This window comes from Neovison vison, chromosome 13 (assembly GCF_020171115.1).
Source record: "Neovison vison isolate M4711 chromosome 13, ASM_NN_V1, whole genome shotgun sequence".
NCBI classification, from domain to species: domain Eukaryota; kingdom Metazoa; phylum Chordata; class Mammalia; order Carnivora; family Mustelidae; genus Neogale; species Neogale vison.
The window spans coordinates 15,328,045-15,345,830 of record NC_058103.1 but is presented as its reverse complement, the minus strand read 5'-3'; the positions used below and the strand labels follow the sequence as shown (position 1 = coordinate 15,345,830).

Below are 17,786 nucleotides of genomic sequence, written 5' to 3'. Positions count from 1 at the left end.
CAAGATCAAGCCTCTGCTCAGCGTACAGAGGCTGTGCCAGCAAGAGCTGAGGCCTCCAAAGCCTCACTTTGTGCCAGATACACTTTACAAGGCCTGAGGGGCAGGGACGACCACTATCCATTGGGCAAAGAAGGAAACTAAGGCACGGGCGGGTTACTTGTTCGAGGTCACGTGGACTGGAAATGGCAGGATTTGAACTCAGATAACCTGACTCCAGGGTCCCTCTTCTTTTTTTTTTTTTTTTTTTTTTAAAGATTTTATTTTATTTATTTGAGAGAGAGAGACAATGAGAGAGAGCATGAGCGAGGAGAAGGTCAGAGAGCGAAGCAGACTCCCCATGGAGCTGGGAGCCTGATGTGGGACTCGATCCCGGGACTCCAGGATCACGCCCTGAGCCGAAGGCAGTCGTCCAACCAACTGCGCCACCCAGGCGTCCCCAGGGTCCCTCTTCTTAATCATTAGCCCCTGCGGCCAGATAGCTCCCTCTGACCTGCTTTGGCCGGGGCTCACTTTCTACACCTGGGAGCCGGGATGGCTGCCCCCACTAGCTCACAGCTGACGTCGGCTCTGTGCCCACCGCGGTGCTGAGCTCCTCACATACGTTACCCTTATCGAGCCTCTCAATAACCCTGTGGAGTGGGCATTTAGTGACCATTCCCACGTACAGATGAGGAAGCAGAGTCTTGGGTTGACTGGGACCCGCGGCCAAGGAAACGCTCCTCCGAGGCCTGGAGCCGGGGCTCGATCCAGGCAGTTTGACTTTGGAGCCCCACATTCTTCTCTGTGGGGGTTTGTTCCCTCCCAACCCCAGCTGAGAGTGGGGCTTTCTAGACTTTGGAGTCCTCACAGGTGAAATCAGGTATTGGATCTCTCTCCTTCACACCCCAGGCTCCTCTGGAGGCCTTGTCAGCTGCCCAGGCCCTTATGGTTGGCCCAGGAGCCCCACCTGATTGCCCCCTGCCACTACCTTCTGCCAGGTCCTAAGCCTGGCTGCAAGGACTCAGTCTCGCCAGAGCCCCTTCCTGCCCAGCGACAAGCCCCAGGCCCCATTCAGTGTGCGGGCTTCGTGGCTGATGGCCCGGGTCTACGACAAAGCCGGCAGTGTTTGCAGCCCTGAGGCAGGCCCTCGGCTCTGATTCTGAGGCCTCCCGAGAGGGGGTGGGTTGGGGACACGACGGGGATGCTTCTGTTTCTGCGGAGATGGAGAAGCTCGCTCACCCGGCTCTTGGTTCTGCTTCAAACCCGGGGCCCTGACCCTCTCCCCGCCGGATGGTGAGGCTCAGGCATGAATCCTGGGTCTCTCGAAGGGTCTCCAGGTAGAGAAACCAAAACCCCCAACTTAAAAACAAACAGCAAAGCAGATCTTTCCCCTGAAAATTCCTTCCTTTCCAGGGAGCCTAGATGAGTGGGGATCTCTGAGGACAGGCCCTCTGTGGCTGGTGGCAGAGATGGGGAAGACATCCGTTCTTCAAACTTACAAAGATGAACAGTGTGGCTCGGGTGGCTGGCTTAAGGTCATAGACTTGTCGGAGGAGGATCAGAGACTCAAAATCAGCAGCAATCCTGGGCAGAGAAGCCAGGGGTGTGGGTAGCCAGGGGTTCGTGCTCAGCGGAAGCTCTGAGATTGGGTGCTGGAGCCTGGGCACGGGTGTATTTTTAAAGCACTGCAGGCAATTCGAGCGGAGCCTGAAGACCCACTGAGCAGAGTTGGGTCAGTCATAAGAAGATCTGCCTTGGGGGCCCTACCTCAAATCTGGATGTTCCCCATGAATCCTCTAGGATCTTATTTAAAGTGCAGAGTCTGGGGTGCCTGGGTGGCTCTGTCAGTGAAGCGTCGGCCTTCAGCTCAGGTCATGATCCCAGGGTCCTGGGATCGAGTCCCGCATCAGGCTCTTTGCTGGGGGTGGGGAGGGGAGGCTGCTTCTCCCTCTGCCTGCCGCTCCCCCTGCTTGTGCGCTAGAGTTCGTGCTCTCTCTCTCTCTCTGACAAGTAAACAAATCAAATCTTTAACAAATTAGAAAAAAAAAAATAAAGTGCAGATTCTGCTTCAGCAGGTCTGGGGCTCGCTGGAGAGTCTGAGTTTCTAACAAGTTCCCGGGGGCTGCTGCCGCTGCCGCTGGTGGGTCCGGGATGACACTTTGAGAAGCAGAGCCTTGGGGCACTCTGGAGGACCTGGCAGGGATTTGGGGTGGGAGATGGGGAGCCGGGTTGGTAGGTTCTAGTGAGCTTGGCTGAGAGGGCAGCTGAGATTGAAGCTGAAGCCAGAGCTTCGGAGGGGGCGGGTCCCTCCCCAGCTGCCTGAGGGCTCTGGGCCTGGGCCCTGCTCCTGCCCGCCAGTGCAGGAGGTTCTCGGTTTCCTAACTTGTCCATGACTTTCCTGTGGTAGTGTCTGCCAGACTGGAGCTTTGACACTGGAAATTCAAGGTTGGGTGAGTCTGCACATTGTCAGAAGCAACGTGTGTGTGTGTACCCTTGTGCCCCAGCTGGGGGCTGCTCGAGCGAGCGTGCTGCCAAATCCTGCTCCGGTCTGGGGGTACTCAGCCCCCCCTATTTCTCTCCCGGTCCTCTCGCCCTGCTAATCCCCCAGTCATCCCCCCTGACCCTGGCATGCAGCCTGGCAGCCCTCCTGGAGGAGTTGCCAGTGGGCATCACTTTCCCACTTGAAGTTGGCTTGCCCACGCGAGGGCTGTGTGCACATTAGCTGGGCCCTCTGCTGTTTGCTTGTTGCTATTTTGCTGCTAAAGAGCCTAACGAGAACCACGTGGGCGGTGGGGTGTGGGCTCTGTAGAATGTGGGGCTTTTGGCTCCACACCCCGTCAGCTGGCTCTCCTGCTTCCCCCCGTGGTTAGCATCTTCCTCTCCCCTCCCCACAGCTGCCCTCCCAGCTGGAGCCAAGGGTGCCAAGGCTGGGGAAGGCTCCGGGCTCTTTCCCAGCACTTTTACACGTGTGGGGCGCCTGCTTGGCCAGCAGGAGAGGGGGGCTGACGAGGAGGGCTGTGTGACCTACCCCCACTGCCAAGAATGAAGTCTCGTCCCAGAATTGTGAGGAGACTCGGTCTGTCCCCAGGTCTCTGCCAGAAATCTGTGGATCTGACCCACTACTCATATAGTGTGCCCCCTGGGACCCGCGGCCCCCTCTTACCTCCTCTCACAGAGTTCTTGGTTGCTGTGACCTATCGGTCCATCTGCCTGGCAGGCCCCTTGCTTTGTCCCTGTCCGGTCCCTGGACCTCGGGGAACCACGGCCTCTGTGGACCGCCACTGTTGGAACCCCAGCTCCTCACTCCACCTCGGCGAGGTCAGAAGTGGGGCTGTCATCTCTTCCTGTGGTCGTGGCATCTGCCTTCCCCTGTGGCCTTGCCAGCTCTGCCACGGGGTTTATGTGTTTATGGATTTGTGGAAGCCGCTGCCGGGGGCCTGCCTGAAGCCCTTCCTGAGGGGGAGCTCTGGAGAGTGTGGGCTGATTGGATCCTGTTTATAGTTAGGACTTTTGGGAGCCTGTCCAGCCTTCCCAGACTGGCTCGCCCCCATGGCCACCCCAACACACACACACACACCATTCTTCGGGGGCTTCTGAAGGCTTGCACTGGGGAAGAAGATTTGCCGTGATCGTATAGTGGTTAGTACTCTGCGTTGTGAAGAATTCTTTGATTGCTCATCTTTTCTCGGCCTAGATGCGCAGAGGCTATTCTGGGCAGGGCAGAGGGAATCCCGCAGCTGCCGTGGTGGGGGGAAGGAAGCGGGGGCGGGGGCGGAAGGAGGGGAGTTACCCCACCATCACCACAACCAAGTGGAAAGGCTCAGGGTTAAGAGTATGTGCTTTGATTCTGGTGCCAAGTCCAAGGAGTTGTGGATCTGAATCCCAGCTCCGTGTCTTTAAGCAAGTGACTGGCTTTCTTCTAGAGCCTCATCCAGAAAATGGGTATAATCATCAATACAGTGTTGTTTTTGAGGATTAATAATAACACTGTAGCTATTACCATGGGTTGGGTCCTATTCAAAGGACTTGATATTGTTAATTTTTAATCCTCACAATCCTCTAAACTACGTTTGATCTTTCTCTCCCATTTACGAACGAGGTTTGTCCAAGTCACACCTCCAGGAAGTCAGCAGAGCCTGGATGTGAGTCCAGGGAGCCTGGCTTTGGAGTCCCGGGCTCACGCTCCCGATTAATAGGCAAGTCTGTGTAGAGAGCCTGGCCCTTGGTAAGTTTAGCTGTCATCTTCATCCACGTCCAGGAGACGGTCCTGACTACCTGGGTTTAAATGCAAGCTCCACCACTTTGCTATGTGGCCCTGGGCAAGATGCTTACGCTCTCTGTGCCTCAGTTTCCTCACCTGTAAAATGCGCCTGGTATTAGTCTCTACCTCACAGAGTTGTAAGAGACAAATGAGATAAGTCGGGTTAGATGTTTAGTTCAAGGTCTGGCATGATGTCTGTGCTCCATACGGGTTTGGTCTTGATGCTGCGGGAAGGGGCTGTGTCACACGGCCCTGGGCACGCAGCGGTGGCAGGTGCTCATTGGACACAAGGGAAACAGTAAGCACGTACTCAATAATGCAGAGCCTATCCCAGGACTCTGCTGAGAGGTCCCATTTTGCTGCCTCACTTCTATCAGCCCTTCCAGAAAACTCAGGAGATCCTGGAGTGGGCCTTGTCATCTGTCCCTGCCTCCTTGGTCCAGAGCCTCTGTGAGCATGGTGGCTCTTGTTCTAGTCCACATCTCAGTGCAATGAGGACCCTTTCCCCCTAATGTGGCCCCACCCATCCCATCTCTGTAATGACTCCAGCTCGCTGGGCAAAACTATGGCTGGGGGAGTAAGAGCCCCAAGTTTGGAGCCAGACCCCTTGGGTTCAAGCCCTTTCTCTATCACTTCATAGTATGGTGACCTCAGGCAAGCCGCTTGGCTGCTCTCAGCCTCAGTTCCTCTACATGCGGAATGGGGATAAGAATGGCACCCATCGTTGTTATAAGAAAAAAGAGAAGCCATACATGTAAAAAAGTTAGCCCAAGTCCTCACAGTGGTAAATGCTGAGTAAATGTTAGGGATCCCACGGCAGGGGTGGGATCTTCACCGACTGGTCAGGAATGGCCAGGAGCCAGAGCCTGGAGCCTCCGGGCTTCTGGTCTCCGGAAGAACCATCCCATGAGACTCCGTAGTCGGCAGGCAGTGGAGGAGAGCAAGGTGAGACGCGGCGAAGGGGGATAATCACGTGACCTCTGTGGAGAACCCCCACCCCAACACAACGGGTGTAGTCCTAGCAAGAGACTATCATCTCTCTCCCCACCACGGCAGGTAGCTGCGACTCTCCTGGCCAGCAGGCACATGCCCCCAAGGCTCTTTGCTCAAAGAAGCATTTAGGAGATATTCTTATCCAGGGATCCTGAAGCCAGGTGCTGTGTCCTGTGGACACCAGGGGAGTGCCTACTTGGCAAATGTTCAGTAAAGGACTGAGAAGGTACAAGATCATGTGGGTGGCCTGGTAGTTTCCTTCCTCCATCCCCAACCTCCTCTTCTTGCCTCCTTGGCTGACATCTCCCTTTCAACTCAACATCTTCATGTTGGGCTTCTCCAAGACCCTGCAGATCTCCCAAATCTCCCACGCGAAGAGGGGGGCCATGGGAGCCAAGCCAAGCGTTAATTGTCCCTTATGATCGAGCAGTCGTAGGCACCATCCACAACAGCAATTATAGCCACACTCTGTGCCAGGGACCGCACGAAGCATTTCAACCCCCTTCACCCCGTGAGGGGTCATCGTGTGATTCTCTGCCGTGCCCTGCTTCCATGTCCCTGGCTGCTGCTGGTCCTCTACCCAATGACTAAACATTAGGTTTCCCATGACTGCATCCTGGGTCCTCTTCTTTCTCACCGCACTGCTTCTGAGATGATCTGATGTATTCCCATGGATGGAAGCCTTCTCTCTGAGCTGACGACTCCCAGATTTATATATGTCTTCAGCCAGACCTCTCCTGTGACCTCCAGCCTCCTTCATTGGGTGCCTACTCTGCATCTGTCTGCTCTCAATGCTCCCTAGACATCCCCAGCCTCAGCTCGTCCAAAACAAGCTCATGGTTTCCTTCCCTCTGTGCCAGGTACCCTGCCTGGGTGTTACCTGAACTGTTAAAAGGCATCCCCATCTATGAGAATGCTCTGCTGGCCTCAGATGACCAGGGGCCATCCAGGACACCTTCCTCGCTGGGCTCTTCCTCTTCATTTTACTTCCTAAGTCTCCTAGGAGATGTCTGCTGCTCCCTGCTTTCCCGGCTGCCTCTCCTGTTGAAGGCACTAGCGTGGGCGCCTGGGTGATGGCCACGAACGGCTGCCTGCTCTCCCCACTCTCTGGTTCTCTCTCTACGCATCATATCATGACCCATCTCTGTTCCCTCCTTCCCGCTGCCAGGCAGGCACCCAGCCTCATCTCCCAGAACCTCCTCGCCCACCCAATGCAGCCTGGGTTCCTTGAATACACTTCCCATGGGTGCCTGGGCAGACTGCTGTTTGCTTTCCCTCCTCTCTTTATGTGGCTGGCTCCCTGTCCTCTTTCCCATTCTGTTTCAAGTTTCCCTCCTCAGAGGAGCTCCCCTGACCACTTTTTCGGGGCTTCCCCACACCAGCCTTGTTATTCTGGATCCTGACCCCCGAATCTTTCTTCCTTCGTAACCCATACCTCCATTTCAGTTCTTCTTACTTGTTTGCTTGTTTTGTGACCATCTCTCTAAGTTGGAAGCTCTATGAAGAAAAGGACAATGTCCGTCTTGCCTTCCATCCTGGGTCAAGAGTAAATGTTGAATGTGTGAGCATGTTCTAGATGACACTGCGGCTCACGGAGGTGAAAGGACTTGCCCACAGTCACACAAAATTTAAACAGAGGTCTCTTGGATCACAAGATTGTTCTCTCCTCTGTGCTTTTGTCCTGGCCTTGGTTGAGTAGTGAGCAGGAGTGATGTCTTCCCTACCTCCTGATCTTCCCGGGCCCTGGGCAGAGATCTGGTACTGCCACAGAAGGGCTTGGGGCTCCAAGTCAGCCACAGAACTGTCTTCCTTGCCCTAAAACTGCCTGCCTAGAAAAGGCTGGTTCCTGGGCTCCTCCCTGATGGAGGCGGCCCTGGGACCCCATCCCATCTTTCTCCAGTCTCCAGAGGGAGGCCGCTCTGCCTCTGACACCTCCAAAGCCCTACCTCTGCCCAGACAAGCGTTTCCCCACCCCCCGCCCTTGGGGCTGTGGGGATAGCCAGGTAACTCTTCTGCTTTCAGGCAGGAGCTGGAGACAAATCTGGGCCTCAGCTCTGGGCCAGGAGCCCTGCCTAGTGGTCTCCCCCACCCCGCCCATGCCTGCCAGAGCTGGTGGGAATTGGGACTGCTCTCTGCCCTTGGCCTCCTGCCCCCGACTGGCCCAGCATTGTGGCATTTGTTAATGCAATTAGCAGGGCGGTCCATGTTGAGGGGCTGGGGGCCAAGGGCTGACTCACACCCCCCCTTCCTCCCCTCTGGCCGCCAAACGGTAGAGGCCCGCTTGGCCTGCCAGACGGCGTCTGCAGAGAGCACACGAGGGGCCAAGAAACGGCATCTTTCTCTCATTAGAGGCTTTTATGTGAACACAACTGCTATTTTGGAGCCGGGTGCTTGGCTGGCCCCTGAGCCCCGGTGCTGTTTCCAGCCATCCCGAGCTACAGCCCCAGCACAGCTGTGGCGGGAGCAGGGCGAGTGCTTGAGGACCTGGCTTCTCCCATAGCCTGGGACTCAGGGCCCATCTCGGGGCCTGAAGACATGGCCCCTGGGCAAAGCCCATGTACGGAGAGGACGGGTCCGGGTGGATTCCGAAGACACGTGTGTGGGGACCAGACAGGGATCCCTCCGGGATCTCTGACATCAGGTCCCTTTCTGCAGAAACCAAAGGTCAAGGCAAAACTGTTGAAGGCCCAAGTGGACGCCCCACCCCTGTGAGAGGGTTCCAGGGCTAACCAAAACCTCTGGGGGGTTGCCTAAGGTGGGGTGCCGAAGGCAGGGCTGAGAGAAATACTAAGGGTGAATAGGAGACTGTCTTGTCTGCAAAAGCCTCTGGGTGTGGGAGAGGACAGTCCCCATCCCGCGGGAGGGATCGCTGACTCGGTGGGTAGGGTCTTTGTGTCCCGCTGACACAGATTTTAGGAAAGATGGAGATTTTGTCTAGGGAGCAGCTGAGCTTCCAGTGTGGGGGTGCTGGGCCCAGAGTCTGATCTGGAGCTAAGGTTCATCTCCCAGACAAGAGGGGAAGGTGCTGGAGGTCTTAGAGGAGGCAGAGGGTTAAGAGACCCGTCTTGAAGTCAGTGCCTCATCTACTCGGTCACAGGTGAGGGAGATGGTGCCTCTGGGCAATGGGGTGGGGAGGGAACTGGCCGTATGCAGAGCCTGAAAAGCAGCCCTGCCCCCACACAACAGGGCTGGGTCCATCCCTTTAACCAGGACCTGTACTGACATTGCCTTGCCCTGGGAAAAGTGTGGTGAAAGGGATACCCAGAGGCCAGCTCGCCTCTGCCGCTGGGAGATGGGAGATAGGTGGCAGTTTTTCTTAAAGCTTTGCAGGGCTGTCCAATAGAACTTTCTGTGCTGATGGAAACATTCCTTAGCTTGCTGTTCAACATGGTAGCCATGAGCCCCATGTGGCTAATGTGGCTGAGGAACTGAATTTTACATTTTATTTGATTTTAATCAGTTACGTTTTATTTTTTAAGATTTTTTAATTTATTGGACAGAGAGAGACACAGCGAGAGAGGGAACACAAGCAGGGGGAGTGGGAGAGGGAGAAGCGGGCCTCCTACCAAGCAGGGAACCCGACATGGGGCTCGATCCCAGGACCCTAGGATCATGACCCGAGCCGAAGTCCGATGCCTAATGACTGAGCCACCCAGGAGCCCCCAGTTTCATTTTGAATAGCCTCCTACAGCTTGTGGCGACAGCATAAGACTGGAGTGTATCACTAGCATTCTCTTTTATAACATTTACAGACATGACTTCTGCAAAATGTCCTAAAATAAGACAATTAAGCACAAAGCATTTGTCCCTATTATGGACAAAGGGCATTTAAGATCTAAACCCCCAGATGTCAGCAAAAAGAAAGCATCAGCACGTTGCCATTAACCTAATAGGTAGACAGATACGTGACCAAAGCCCAGATCGGCATGACTTGGCACATCCTGATTGCTTAAGAAAGTTCCACAGAAGAGCTTATAAAAACCCCTAAACTTAGAAAGTCTGGGGGCAACCCTCTCAGGCCCCCTCCCTCTCTGGCAGCTTTCTACTCTTGCTCAATAAATGTTGCTTTGCTCCCCACCAAAAAACCAAAAAAACAAAAAACAAAACTGTAGTGCATCGAAGAGTCTTGGAGCACACAATGTCCTTCCATAGCCACAATCTCTCTTGCGTCTCACATAACTCTTTAAGGCAGGAATTTTCAACCCTATTTTATAGATGAGATCATGGAGGCAGCAGTTCAAGGTCACTTGGTAAGGATGTGCCTGAGCTGGGCTCAAACCAGATCCTTCTGACTCCCAGTGTCATGTTCTTTCTGCTACCAAGTAGCTGATGGAAGAGGCTCTGAGCTGGTGGAGGGAGCAGGCCACACGGTGAGAGCTATTTCCAGAATCCCTCCGGGGCCTGCCCCTTCTGAGTTTGGTCTCCTCCCAGAGGCAGGGGTTTGTGTGGAAAATCTGAGTAAATCTCTGCTGGACTGCTTTGGAGCCCAGTGAAGGTAGAAGGGGCACAGCCAGAAGGTGGGGTGGGGGTGGGGGGGTTGGAGGGAACGATGCCTTCTATTTCTTACTTTCAAAGCAATTTCGGGAGTTTTCTTTTTATTCCCCTCTCTTTTGGCATCGCACTAACTGCCCAGAGCTGAACTCCCAAGGCTGAAACTTTCCACATGTCCAATCCTCAGTGAGGAGGAGAGAGCCAGGAGAGTGTGGAAAAGCCAGGGTTCAGGAGGAGCCCAGCTTATGAATGGTTAAGGGCTGGCAAGGGCGAGTGAGCCCAGGGAGGCCAGTACAGACTTGCTTGCTGCTTGTCTGAGGATGGTGGCCTCTAGTTGGCGGGGGGCCGTGGGGGGTGGTGGGGGGTGTTGTGCCCTCGATGGCTAAGCATGGACGTCAGGGCAACCTCCTCCATAACCCCTTACCAATACTCAGTCAATGAATACTCACTAAAGCTACATACCCCATCCTGGGTTTGATTTCTCAAGTATATGGCATGATCTCTGCTCTCACGGGAAAATGGGAGAGATGGCGTTCGGAGAGCAAAAGATGAAGACTTCCCTGCTGGCTGTGGCTGGGAGTTTTCTCTCTTAAAATTCTCATAGCTGCCTCTTCTGGGGGCCTCAGCGTTTCCCCCTTTTGTTTTATGCAGCGACCCCTGCCATCGGCCATTCTGACATGGATGGTTTCCTTTCTGATACTTCAGCTCTGAAATTTGCACTCATTTGACAGGAAGGTTTTGCTTCAGTCCCCTTCCAACAAGAGACCACATGACCACTAGGGCCGAAGGGTCCCAAGCTTTTGGGTTGCCGGCTCCCGTAAAATACCCCCAGACACCACAGCTACCAAACTACGGTCGGCAGCTTTTCATTCTGCCAAGCGAGGATGTTAGAAATACAAACTACCATTTGCCATCTCTTTTAATTTAAAAAAGAATACCAAAAAAGGTTAGAAAAGACCCACGATATCAAAGCAAAGGATGCTTTTTAAATGGGAAAAAAAGAGCATTACACAAAAAGTCAGGAAACGTTTTATACTCTTTATGGCAGATCAGTAAGAACTGTTTTAAGAATGGACCCTTGGACAGACGGACACCAGGAACCGCCACTTTGAGCCATCTGGGAGAGATAAATGGTTGACCCAGAAAGGTTATCTTCCCTAGTAGGTTTTGTCCATCAACATATTGGACTGTCTTGGAAGCCTTTTAGAGCTTTTCTTGACCATGGTATTACCTATGTATATAAATTCTATTTTTATGATTTCCCCCAACGCCTGCTTGGGGGCACTAGCTGCTTATGCACCCACCGGCTTGCCAAGCCTGGTCAGAGAGACGAGCAGTCATGCTGGGTCCATGGGAAACCACTCAGGCCTTCCCTTTTTACTTCCTCCCAAAACTAAAGCAGGACCAAGGACTGCCCTGGGCAAACCTGCTTCCCCAGTGTTCACTGGCCTTGGCTTGGCTATCGGACTGGTCTCTGGTGGTGGGGGGGCCTGGTGAGTGGTCGGTGGGGGCCAAGTCCGCTTGGGCAGAGAGAGCAGCAGCTGGGCCATAGGCCCAAATCCTGCCATGGTGACACTTGGTGTTTGGGGAAGCGCTCGAGTTTATAATTCTCTGACCTGCTGTGTTTGGAGACCTGAGGCCTGCTGGGAAGTCATGCCAAGGCACTGAGGAAAGTGCTCTGGCATGAGGCTCTAGCTCATGTTTAGGAATCCCGAAGTGAGACCCGGTATCTCCCCTGCTTTCCCCTGAGTAGGCAGATTGCCCTTGATTTACATGATGCCCAATCAACTCATGCTTTGTGTCTCTGATCAGCATCACCTCCTCTAGGAAGCCTTCCATGACTGTCCCTTCTTCCATGTGAGACAGTATACTTCTTTTTTTTTTTTTTAAGATTTTATTTATTAGAGAGAGAAAAAGTGAGAGAACATGAGTAGGGAGAGGGGCAGAGGGCAAATCAGACCCCCCCCACTGAGCAGGGAGCCCAACTGCAGGCTTGTACCCAGGACCCTGGGACCATGACCTGAGTGGAAGGCAGGCCCTTATTTGACTGAGACACCCAGGCACCCTGGTCTTTTTTTTTTTTTTTTTAAGATTTCGTTTATTCATTTGAGAGAGAGAGAGCATGAGCAGGGGAGAGAGGCAGAGGGGGAAAGCAGACCCTTTGGTGAGCAGGGAGCCCGATGTAGGGCTCAATCCCAGGACCCTGGGATCATGACCTGAACTGCAGGCAGACGCTTAACCATCTGAGCCACCCAGGCACCCCGACAGTACACTTTTTTCTTTTTTTAAAGATTTTATTTATCCATTTGACAGACAGAGATCACAAGTAGGCAGAGAGGCAGGCAGAGAGAGAGGAGGAAGCAGGCTCCCTGCTGAGCAGAGAGCCCGATGCTGGGCTCGATCCCAGGACCCTGGAATCATGACCTGAGCCGAAGGCAGAGGCTTTAACCCACTGAGCCACCCAGGCGCCCGCGGACAGTACACTTCTTAAGAGAGGGGCCCTCTCGGGGCACCTGGATGATTCAGTTGGTTCAGTTGAATCAGTTGCTCTTGATTTTGGGCTTAAGTCATGATCTAAAAATTGTGGTATCTAACCCTAAGGTGGGCTCTGTGCTCAGCATGGAATTTGCTTGGGAATCTCCTTCCCTCTTACTCTGCCCCCCCCCACATCTGCTCTCACTCTTTTTCTCTAAAATAAATAAAATCTTTAAAAAAAAAGAGAGAGGGGTCCTCTCTCCCACAGGCCTCACACTTAGTGAGTGCTCTATGAATGTCCACTGAAGGGGTACACGAGCTGGTAAACATGTTCCATCACCATCTAAGATTTCCGGTGTGGGCTTCAGAGAGGGATGGGGTCCTGAAGTCTATCCCACCTGCAAAGGGCCAGGCATTTGGTGGCCGACTGGAAGCCAACAGACCCTTTTGCTTCATCATTGGCTCTGGGTCAAGGTTCAGAAATTGTAGGGAGGAAGGACCACACCAGCCCTGCTGGGAGGCTGTGGGCATGAAAGAACTTGGCCTTTGCAGTTAAACACACCTCAGGCAAGCTTTTAACCTCTCCAAGCTTGAGGCATTATTTATAGAATGAGCATCCCAACACCAGCCACAAAAGATTGTCATTAGGTTTAAATGAGATAGTACATGTGAAGTACGCTTCCTGCGAAGCGTAAGCACTCCGTAGGGAGTGGCTACCCTGATGAACATAAGGGTCCTGGTGTCATGGTCACGTGTCCTCTGGGAGCTAAGGATGCACAGAGGTGTAAGGGGCAGTCACCTGGCTTGATCACAGTAGCTGGGGAATTGAGCCATGTATGTGCAGAACCCATCACGCTGACTGCGGCCCTCGGGGTGTGCCTGATGCGGGGTGTGCTGAGGGAGCGCAGGTCCTTGTTGCTCAGAGGAGGGCGCACTGGCTGGAGGCGGTCATCAGGGTTGGGGAGGAGGCCTTGAAGGAACAGTAGGACTTAGGTAAATGGACAGGAATGGGAAAAAGTCCCAGGGAAGGGACACAGTGCCAACAAAGGCAGAGAGAAGAGAGGCTGTACCCACTGGCCAGTCTGGCTAGAAGGTTCATTGTTAGAGGGAGATCAGACCGGGGAAGGTGTTCAGTGATAGTCTATGGACTTGAGGCCCCCAGGAGCCAGTGAGCGTCTCCGAGGAGGAAGTGGAATGGGCCAAGAGGGATTTTGGAGAGATTCCTTCAGACCGGCCACAGTGTGGACTCCAGGCCTGATGTCAGAGGAGAGCACAGCTCAGGCGATCCCAGGCTCAGGGGATCACTTGGGATTTGACAAATGCACTTGCAATAATGGAGGGCCCCGAGGGTCTGCATCACCTGCTTCTGTTTTCCTGAACTTGCGTGCTCCCCGCTATCAGCAGACCCCAGCCTCCCTGGACCTCTGGCACCTCCTCGAACCTACCACATGCCCTCCAGCCCCCTGAGCTTTGCAGTTGCTTATGTCTCTGCCTGGAAGGCTCTGCCCAGACGTTCACGCACCCACCTCCTCTGTACCAGTTAGACCCTGCTCTTCAGAGAAGGCTGTCCTGTCCTCCACATCTAACATCATCAGGCACGGGGCCACTGCATCACCATGTCTGTCTCCACAGCCTGAGATACTGCCCCCAAGCAACCTCATGCTCTTTTCTGATTTCCCATTGGTCTCCCCTACTGGACTGCAAGCTCCATGAGGGCAAGACTTCGTGCCCAGAGCCTAGTACACAGTAGGGGCTCAGCAAGTATTCGTTGAATGAATGAGTGACAGATGTAGGGGACCTCAGGTTTAGAGGGTCCAGCATGAGCCTCTTTGCCTCTTTGCTTTCCTCCTTGCCCCAGAGGCAGTCCTGGGAGGGGTGGGACAAGGCCCTGCACCCGTGTGTTTCTCTGCATGGGGCTCTCTCTCCCGTGGCTGCTGGTCACTGGAGGGGGCCTGGATTTTGCAAGGTGAGGAAGGGCAGTGAAAAGGTGTGGCTACTACACAGCACCAGTTTGGAGGGAGGCGCCCAGTGCCAGCCCCAGTCTGCCCCCAGGCTGATCCCAGAACCTGGGAGGCAGAGTTCCTCCTGCTCCCGGTCCGGGGTTCCACCACTTGCTCAGGAAGGTGGGAGCTTGAGAGCAGATGCTCTCCAGAGAGGAAGAACAGGAGAGACTGTCGGTGCTGAAGATGACTTTTGAGAGACCCTTAAGATACCCCAGCCTCCCCAGCCTGCCCCTCAAGTGATTCACGAGAAAATCGGAGCTCAGTGAGATCCAGATTGCGCAGCTCAGGGAAGACAGAAAAACCTCAGCTGCTCAGCTTCTCCCCTGCCCCTGCCCCAGCCCAACTCTCAGGCCAGTGTTGAGCCCTTTCCCATTAAAAAAACCTCATTCATTCATTCCTCATTCATTCATTCCTTCTTTCTTTATTGATAATCTACTCTGCACGAGTCTCTATTCCAAGTTCTGGGGTGACAGGAAGAAAACAAACCGCCTGCCCTCTGGAACTTTCCATCTGAGAGAAGAGAGGCTGACAACTAAAAGCGAGCACAAGCATGCCAAGTCAGGTGTCCTGCCGGGAGTGCTCCACACCTTTGGTCCCTCAATCCCTGATGGGCTGTTCGGAGATGACAGGGTAGCCCCTCCCTGGGGACCTGTGAATGGAGGGGCGGCAGATCCACCCAAGGAGCTTTCTGAGGCCAGAGTGGGGTTTCCTGTCGGAGTGGGGGAGGAGGTGGCCCTCCTGACAGGACAGCATCAGGCCACCCACAGCGGCCCCAGCCCTCATCCCTCTCCCTGTCTCCCCAGCTGTGTGCCAGCCGCCTTGCCAGAACCGGGGATCCTGCAGCCGGCCCCAGCTCTGCGTGTGCCGTTCTGGCTTCCGCGGAGCCCGCTGCGAGGAGGTCATTCCTGAGGAGGAATTCGACCCCCAGAACTCAAGGCCAGCACCCCGACGCTCAGCCGAGGGGTCCCCCAACCTGCGCAGGAGCAGCGCGGCCAGAGAAAGCACCACGACCCCCAGAGCACGGTCACTGGCGTCCCAGCTGCCGCTGGCCAGGTAAGTCCCCTCCTCAGTGGGACCTCGGGTCCAGGGGCACAGTCCCTCCAGAGCGGGGCTTCTTCCTTAGGACCCTTTGGGTGAAGACCTTGGTGGCAAAGACCAGAATTATCCTTCCTCCTCTCTGCTCTCCTTCCCTTTCCCTGCCCCGAACAGAGGTGCAGTGAGCAGAGAGGTGAGTGTTGGGGTTGGCACAGGCTTTGCCAGGCTGGGATGGAGTCTCTACCCTCCAGGTCCTGGGAGAAAGCTGATGGCATAAAGCCTGCACGCTCTTGTTTCGAATCCTGTCGTGGCCACTTCCTGGCTGGGTGGCCTTGGGCAAGTTATTGCCCTCTCTGATTCCTCACAGCAAGGTGGGGACAATGATGATCCCCACAAGCATGGAACTGTTGTAAGGATTAAGTCAATTCATATAAAGTGCTTAGAACAGGGACGGCACATGGTAAACGCCTTCTAAATATTTTCCTCGTCCCCCTCTTCCTCAGCCTGTGGTCCATGCAGGAAGGCCCCCTCTGCCCAAAGAAGCCCTTCGGTTCACTCACTGCCCAGCAGTAACTTCTCTCCTTGAAGGGAACAGCAGGAGTGGGGGGTGGGGAGGGTGTAGAATAAAATCTGGGCAAGGGAAACATTCGTGGGCCAGATTCCCTGGCCTGCTTGCCAGCCAACCTGGCTAGACTTTTTCTCTCTCTGGACAGGAAATCTGAACTTTGTAAACTGGTCCATTTCTAGAGGCTGTGTTTTCCTTTTGGTTTTTCAGGCGAGTTTTTCCATTCACTTCCTACTTAAGATGTTCTTTCTGAAATGTTGCAACCTTGTCTTGCTGAGCTAAGGGGAAAAAGGACTTGTTCTCTGGGAGGCCAGGAGAACCAGGGAGAGGAGGCTGGCCTCAAGGTCAGGGCCCCAGTGGGAATGCTCAGGAGAGAAGGGAAAGGAGCTTGAGATTATCCTGCAGCTCCAAAGCAGGGAGCAACTTGGGTCCCAGTAAGGTAGAGTCCCAGAGCCTCAAGCACCCAAGCAGCTAGTTTGCAAGGGTAGCCAGAAGCACAAAGAACAGAAGGATGAACACTGATTGAGGTCTAAGGAGATCCAGATCAAAACCAGAAGAGCCAAACCCTTCTGCCAAGACCTTGGAATGCTGGGGCAGAGCGGGGGGCGGAGCCAAGGGCCAGATAGACAACACAGGGCCCCTGGTGGATGGTCTGGGGTTGACTGTGAGCAGGTGGGCAGGGCCTGAGCCCTGTGATGATTGGTCCCAGCTGTTGGTCCAAGGTGGGTAGGCGTGGTGTGAAGGCACCTGGAAGAACACCAGAGGTACCAACTCCGGGATCAGCCCCGGGCAGGATGGGAGCACAGTCCTTCCAGCCTGGCATTCCCGTGCAAGCTCTCTTCTGTCTTGTAGGATTCATTCCTTTTATAATGCATGGAACTCCTGTGTGTGCACACAAGTGAATACGGGGGATTGTTGCCTGGCAGGTCATTCTGTCCCTTGCACCCCTGAGTCAGAACTGTTTAGTATCCCCTAGCCCACCTGTCCAGCCCATCCCACTCCTCCTACTCTTCAAGGCCCAGTGCCATTTTCTCCAAAAAGCCCCGCTGATCACTTGCGCCCAGCTCTCTGACCCCCTGCAGCACATACCCTGTGCATCTGTGCCCTGCGTCTGTAACCAGACTGTGTGGCCCCGCCCTTGGAAGGCGGAGACCCTGCTTCTCGCTCTTTGGATCTCCCCAAAGCTCCTCCAACAGGCTTAGCTTATGCAGACGGCTCCATCTGCATTTGCCTCACTGGGTCCAAACTGAAGAGTAACCGAAGAGAGGGCCTGCCCACCACGGAACCCTCGGTGAGCCCTCACCCTATACCTGGAACCAAGGGCAGCAGCCCCTGGCTTTTCTGAGTGCAGGAAGAGGGGGGCTCTGTGCTTCCTCTGGCAGAGCACCCCCCACTCTCCCTCCGGGCAGTCTGCTTGTGGCCATGGTATAGCACGAGTTCCTGGAGAGTAGGGACTATGCAGGTGGCATTGGTACCTGATGCCAGGCTTGGCTCACTGCAGGTGCTCAGTTTACAGAAGCCAAGTGAATGAATGGATGAGATCCCATGCTGGGGCGAGGAGGAGGCCGAGGGCAAGAGGAGCCACGTGAGCCCTCCAACCCCGGGCAAAGGATTCACATGCCTGCAGGAGGCAGTGGAGGGCGAGGGCCCACAAGGAGGTCGGTGGCCCCCAGCAGGGACATCCTCTTCCAGCCTCACAGGCTCCCTGGCCAGGCGCTACTGTGACGTCGGGAATGCATAGCTGCCTCCAGGCCAGTCCAGTCTGTCTCTGCCCTGGGACCTCAGTGCCATGAAATCTGGGAAAGTCCGAGTGGCCCACTGTCGGCCCAGCTGTGTTTTGCTTTGAGAGGCCAAATCCCGCTTGCCTGGTAGTGTCAGACATTTCCTGTGAGCTTGGCTGGGTTCCCCAAGCAGCCGTTGGCCTCTTTCCTGATGGCAGCTCGTACGGGCCCTCGGTGTCCAGATAGAGGGAGTGACATGAAGC

General features: G+C 54.7%; 1 protein-coding gene across 1 annotated transcript in view; it reads left to right on the top strand.

The window, feature by feature from the left end:
- The window catches only part of LTBP2 (latent transforming growth factor beta binding protein 2), a 100,044-nt gene that overhangs the window by 7,827 nt on the left and 74,431 nt on the right, over positions 1-17,786 (top strand). The window contains exon 3 of the mRNA XM_044232445.1: positions 15,006-15,255. Within this exon, the coding sequence (XP_044088380.1) occupies positions 15,006-15,255 (250 nt within the window). The remainder of the gene's footprint in view (positions 1-15,005; positions 15,256-17,786) is intronic.